Here is a 6,000-nt window from a genome sequence, read left to right as displayed (position 1 = left end):
TTAACTCTAATAACACTGACAAACTCCTGTCAAAAGTAATGTCAGAGGGAAAAGTTTTACCATTGTCTTGTTCAATCTTTCAAGAAAAAAAATCTTAAAAGTTGATAAGTTTAAAAAATGTAATCTTACATTTCTCTTTGGAAAATCCAAATGGTAGGCTGCAAAGAAACATGTGGACACGTGATACATGGAATGAAATGAGGCTTTCTTAATGAGTCACCTGGGAACTAAGGGTACCTAGACATCACAGTAGGAGATTCAGGAAGCTGCCCTAGGAGTGAGCCTGGCTCAATGGCAGGAGCCTGGGGACAAGTCAGGTTCTGTCTCCACTTCCATAATCCTGAACCACCATGATCCAGGCATAAGGTGGGCTGCCTCCAATGCACTGGCTGGGTAGAAACTCCCTGTCCAACAGAGGTTTCAGGATCATGGATAAGGAAAAAAAAGTTACCCAGACACTGTCTTTTGTCTGGGGAGAGGAGAGGTGGCAAATCTCTCTAGTGGAGAAGAGCACTTCCTAGTCCCTTTTATTGAGGAGGAGATTTGGGAGATACAAGCTCAAGACTCACAAATCATCAATTAGTCTAGATGCTTGGGTTGCAGTCAACAGTTATTGATTATAGATATCAGTGCAAAGAACACAGTGACCACTCTGTCTCAGGGTCTATTAAATATCCTGGCACCATACTGACATCAGGTGTAAGGCTTCATAAATTTTTTGCTACACACTGTTTATAGTTAACTAAGAGATAAGAAAAGCAGAGCAAGCTTTAAAGCATAATATGCATTCTTTAAATCCAATTCCCATGGGAATCCTCTGAGTGGCCTTCGAGTCATGCCTGACTCTGAACTTTGCAGTTATCCAGTTGAATCTTACAGGCCGGGGGCCTGGCTCATAGCTTGGGCTACAGTTCTCGAAACCAGACAGAGTGGTCCCCTACAAAGCCAGACCACAAAGTCTCCATCTAGGAGGTACATTTATAATTCACAAGACTTATTTTTTAAAAAAATCCAAACCATTATTGAAGATAATTGAGAAAATGCCAGGTTCTATTCATTTAAAATTAAAATGACTGGTTATAAAGTGAAAAAAAAAAAAAAAAAAAAGGAACCTGAGCTATGACCCAAAGAAAAATGATGAGAAAATGAGGAAGCTTTTGCTTTAAAACATAAAATTAGGACTATGAAAAATATTGGACAAAGGAAACCAAGATTTCTGGTCCCCAGTGTTATGTGCCCAGCTATTCATGACAGTTCTGTAACTGCTTTATCCCTGGCAGCTACCACCCTGATGAGGAGCCCGCCTGGGGTCCTCTCCATGTCCCTGCTCCTCAGACTGTAGGTGAAGGGGTTCAGCATGGGAGTGACCAGAGTGTACATCGCTAAAGCCACCAGACTTTTCCTAGAGGATGAAGTTGCTGCAGAACTGAGGTAGACCCCAAGGCCGGTGCCACAGAACAAGGAGACCACCGACAGATAAGACCCAGAGGTGGAGAAGACTTTGCACTTGCCCCAAGCTGAGGAGATCCTCAGCATGGAGGAGAAAATCTGAGTATTAAAAAAGAAGATCCCAGAGATGAAAAAAAGATGGCAGCGGAGTAAGGGCAGTGTTCTCTGCTCGCTCTTGTTACCGAGGGACTTCAGGAGCGAACGCGGAGAGGAGTAACTGAAATACAACAAGGACACCAGCCTGTTAAACCGAGCACGCCGTTGTCTGGGGACAGCCAGCTGACCTGGAGTCTGCAAGATCCGTCCCCATGTGGGAAGGCCACCATCCCCTCCACACCCCGACTCTTTCTTTTTTAAGTATATTTTATTGATTATATTGTTACAATAGTTCCAATTTTTTCCCCTTTGCTCCCCTCCACCCAGCATACCCCCCAGCAATCTCCCCAAGTCCATGCCCATGGGTAGTACATACGAATCCACACCCCCACTCTTATTAGGGATTTCTGGACCCAAGGATAGGTAGGACGATGACCACGCCCAGGTTGAAGCAGTTAGAAGAGCAGGAGACCGTCGCCCACTGTCCTCTATAAGATTACAAAGGGTCTAAAGTCTGAGCGGGGGTGTGTGTTACTTTTTTTATTGTTATAAAAAATCAATTAATGAAGTAATTCTATAATAATGGTAACATAGGAAAGGGAGAAACTGGAGAGATTGCATGCAGGAACCATGGACATGGACTGGGAAAGGAAGGGATTGCTGGGGGAGGGGGGTGCTGGGCGGGGGTGAGCAAAGGGGAAAAAAACTGGAACTATTGTGACAACATAATCTATAAAATGTAATAAAAATAAAATAAAATAAAACATAAAAAAGAAGATCCCAGAGAGAGGGAAAACACCCATGACAATAGTCATAAAAATCAGTATCGTGCTGATGAGAGTGTCTGAACAGGCAAGTTTCAGGACTTCAGAAGATCACAAAAAAAGTGTGGGATTTCCATGTTTGTGCAGAAGGACAGCCTCAAGATGGTCAATGTTTCAAGCAGGGAGCCCATGACACTGATGCACCAGGACCCCAGAGACAGCAGCCCACACAGCCGAGGGTTCATAATGACCGCGTAGTGCAGGGGGTGACAGATGGCCACAAAGCGGTCATAGGCCATCACGGTCAGGAGTAAATTGTCCAAGCATCCAAACACAATGAAAAAAAAAAAAATCTGGCTGAGGCAGCCTGCATAGCTGATGGCTTTGTTCTGTGTCTGGATGTTCACCAGCATCTTCGGGATGGTGGTGGAGGTGAAGCAGATGTCCGCCAAGGACAGGTTGGAGAGGAAGAAGTACATGGGCATGTGGAGGTGGGAGTCAGAGGCAATGGCCAGCACGATGAGCAGGTTTCCAGTGAATGTAACTAGGTACATGGACAGAAACAGCCCAAAGAGAAGGAACTGAATCTCTGACTTTGCTGAAAAGCCCAGAAGGAGAAATTCTGGAGCACATGTTTGATTTCCTGATTCCATGAGGACGAAATAACTGCCAGGAAAGAGAAAAAGCAACATCCAATTATCATGACATTGAAAGCCTAGAAATGTGGTTGCCTTTAATTCCCAGTTAATGAATTAATAAAGTACACCCTTTTCATAATTGCCTTCAGTTAGGTAATTTGAAAGGCTTCCATCCTTTCCTTTGCCACCACCACTCTCTGGAAATGTATTCTTAGTTCCAAAGCAGTTGTGTCTTTTATAGTCCGGCTACTCATGGACCAGCGGGATCAGCATTACCCATGAGCTTTCAATGCAGAATCCCAGGCCACGCTCACACCTGCTGCTCCAGAATCTATACTTGAACAAGATCACCAGGAGTTTACTCGTATATTAGTGTTTGGGTATTGTTGGTCTAGAACAACTATGGCTTCTAACCCTTCAGTTTTTTCTCTCCTTACTTTTATTTTCCTCTACACCTTCCCTCAAACCTCATTACTGAACATGTAGCCAAATATAAGAGCTCAGTAATTATGTTTTTGCTGCCATCTGTGTGAAGTTACTTTCACATCAATTACACTGATGCACCAGGACCCAAGAACCAGCAGCTCACACAACTGAGCGTTCATAATGACCATGTAGTGCGGGGGTGACAGATAGCCACAAAGCAGTCATAGGCCATCACGGTCAGGAGCAAATTGTCCAAATATCCAAACACAATGAAAAAAATTATCTGGCTGGGGCAGCCTGCATAGGTGATGGCTTTGCTCTATGTCTGGACGTTCACCAGCATCTTCAAGATGGTGATGGAGATGAAGCAGATGTCCATCCAGGACAGGCTGGAGAGGAAGAAGTACCTGGCCATGTGGAGGCAGGGGTCAGAGACAATGGCCAGAGTGATGAGTAGATTCCTGGTGAATGTGACCAGGTACATGGACAGAAACAGCCCCTAAAAGAGAGGCTACAAGTCCAGCTTCTCTGCAAACCCCAGGAGAAATTTTATGACTTGTTTAGTTTCCTCTTTTTATGGGGCTGCTGGGTTTGCCCAGAAGGAGAAAAAAAAGCAACACAAGTTTCCCTTCAAGTAAGAAATCCTTGGAATGGTAGAAATATTCTTACTCCAAACCCAGGAAAATCATTTGGGTAATGATTGGCTGTCTTTGCTGACAAATTGTGGTTCCTGTTGTTAGCTGGGAAAATGATTCAGTGGTTCTCAATTTGTGGTCTCTGACCAGCACCCTTTGGGAAGCTGTTAGCAATACACATTTTGAGCCCACCTGAACTCTTGAATCAGATACTCTGTGTGAAGCCAGTGTCTGTGCTTTAGCATGCCTTCTCAGGAACTCTGATGCTTACAGGTGAGGACTACTTCTTGGGTAGTGGTTTCCTGCATCCCTAAGCAGTTATTCCTTTCCCAGCATCCCTGATGGCTGCTCCTGTACTTTTTGCTCAGTACTTGTGGGAAAGGGGATTTTCCTAACTCTAGGCAGACCTAATAATTGAAAGGTTCTTTTATTGTGCTGTAGTTTCTGTATATTAGATTAGCTGGGTCCTGGATTCTACTTCTGTTAAAAATAATAACCAATGTTATTATTAATCATTGTTTACATTTCATTTATATTACTCATGATTCTAAATAAAACTTAAAAAATTGAATTTCTAAATGTAATGTCCTAATGTTTCTAAATATCAAGCTTGTCTTTTCACATGAGTTTATCTTTTTAGCTTTATTGATGTATAATATATTTACAAAAGTTGCATCTATTTATTGTATGTATCTTGATAAGTTTAAACACATGCATGTACCCATGATACCATCACCACAATCAAAGTAATAAATGTAATTGTCACCTTCAAAAATTTTATTGTATTCCTGTGTGTGTATGGTAAGAACACATGATCTAGCCTTTTGACATTTTATTTTTTAAATATGTATTATATTTTATTGTTGTTCAATTACAGTTGTCCAAATTTTCCCCCATTGCTCTGCCCTACCCATCCCCCCACCAAGTCAATTTGCACCCTGTTGTCCATGTCCATTGGTCATTTATACACGTTCCTTGACTAGGCCGTTCCCCTTCTTTCCCCCATTATCTGCCTCTCTCCTCCCCTCTAGTGCTTGTCGATTTGTTCCTTATTTCCATGACTCTGGTTCTATTTTGCTCATTTGTTTGCTTTGTTCACTAGGTTCCTCTTATAGGTGAGATCATATGGTACTTGTCTTTCACCGCCTGGCTTATTTCACTTAGCATAATACTCTCCATTTCTATCCATGCTGTCTCCAAGGGTAGGAGTTCCTTCTTTCTTTTTGCTGCATAGTATTCCATTGTGTAAATGTGCCAGAGTTTTTTAATCCATTCATCTACTGATAGGCACTTAGGCTGTGTCCAGCACTTGGCTATTGTAAATAATGTTGCTATGAACATTGGGGTGCATGGGTTCTTTTGAATTGGTCTTCAGGACTCTAAGGGTATAATCCCAGAAGTGGGATCACTGGATCAAAAGGCAGTTCCGTTTTTAGTTTTTTTGAGGAAATTCCATACTGTTTTCCACAGTGGCTGCATTCCCACCAACAGTGCACTAGGATTCCCTTTTCTCCCCATCCTTGCCAGCACTTGTTGTTTGTTGATTTGTTGATGTTGGCCATTCAGACCATGTGAGGTGGTATCTCATTGTGACTTTAATTTACATCTCTTATGACTAGTGAAGTTGAGCATCCTTTTATATGCCTGTGGGCCCTCTCTCTGTCCTCCTTGGAGAAGTGTCTGTTCAAGTCTTTTTCCTATTTTTAAATTGGATTGTTTGTCTTCCTGATGTTGAGTAGTATGAGTTCTTTATATACTTTGGAGACCAAACCCTTGTCTGAGGTCTCATTGACAAATATGTTTTCCCATACAGTTGCTTCTCTTTTCATTTTGCTGATGTTTTCTTTAGCCGAGAAGAAGATTTTTAGTTTGATGTAGTTCCATTAGTTTATTCTATCCTTTATTTCCCTTGCCCTAAGAGATATATCAGTGAAAATATTGCTGCGTGGCATTTACTGCCAATCTTTTCCTTTAGGACCTTTATGGTGTCAC

At 42.3% G+C, this 6,000-nt stretch overlaps 1 protein-coding gene across 1 annotated transcript; it reads right to left on the bottom strand.

Moving 5' to 3' along the window:
- Positions 1 to 1,245: 1,245 nt before the first annotated feature.
- LOC150000008 (olfactory receptor 7C1-like) lies at positions 1,246 to 2,962 on the bottom strand. Its single transcript, XM_090290205.1, is given in 4 exon segments — positions 1,246 to 1,548; positions 1,734 to 1,740; positions 2,311 to 2,416; positions 2,419 to 2,962. Coding segments are annotated over 4 exon segments (960 nt in total).
- Positions 2,963 to 6,000: the final 3,038 nt, after the last annotated feature.

This window comes from Furipterus horrens, unplaced genomic scaffold (genome assembly GCF_987537825.1).
Source record: "Furipterus horrens unplaced genomic scaffold, mFurHor1.1.pri manual_scaffold_10, whole genome shotgun sequence".
In the NCBI taxonomy this organism is placed as follows: domain Eukaryota; kingdom Metazoa; phylum Chordata; class Mammalia; order Chiroptera; family Furipteridae; genus Furipterus; species Furipterus horrens.
This window is presented reverse-complemented; position numbering and strand designations above follow the sequence as displayed.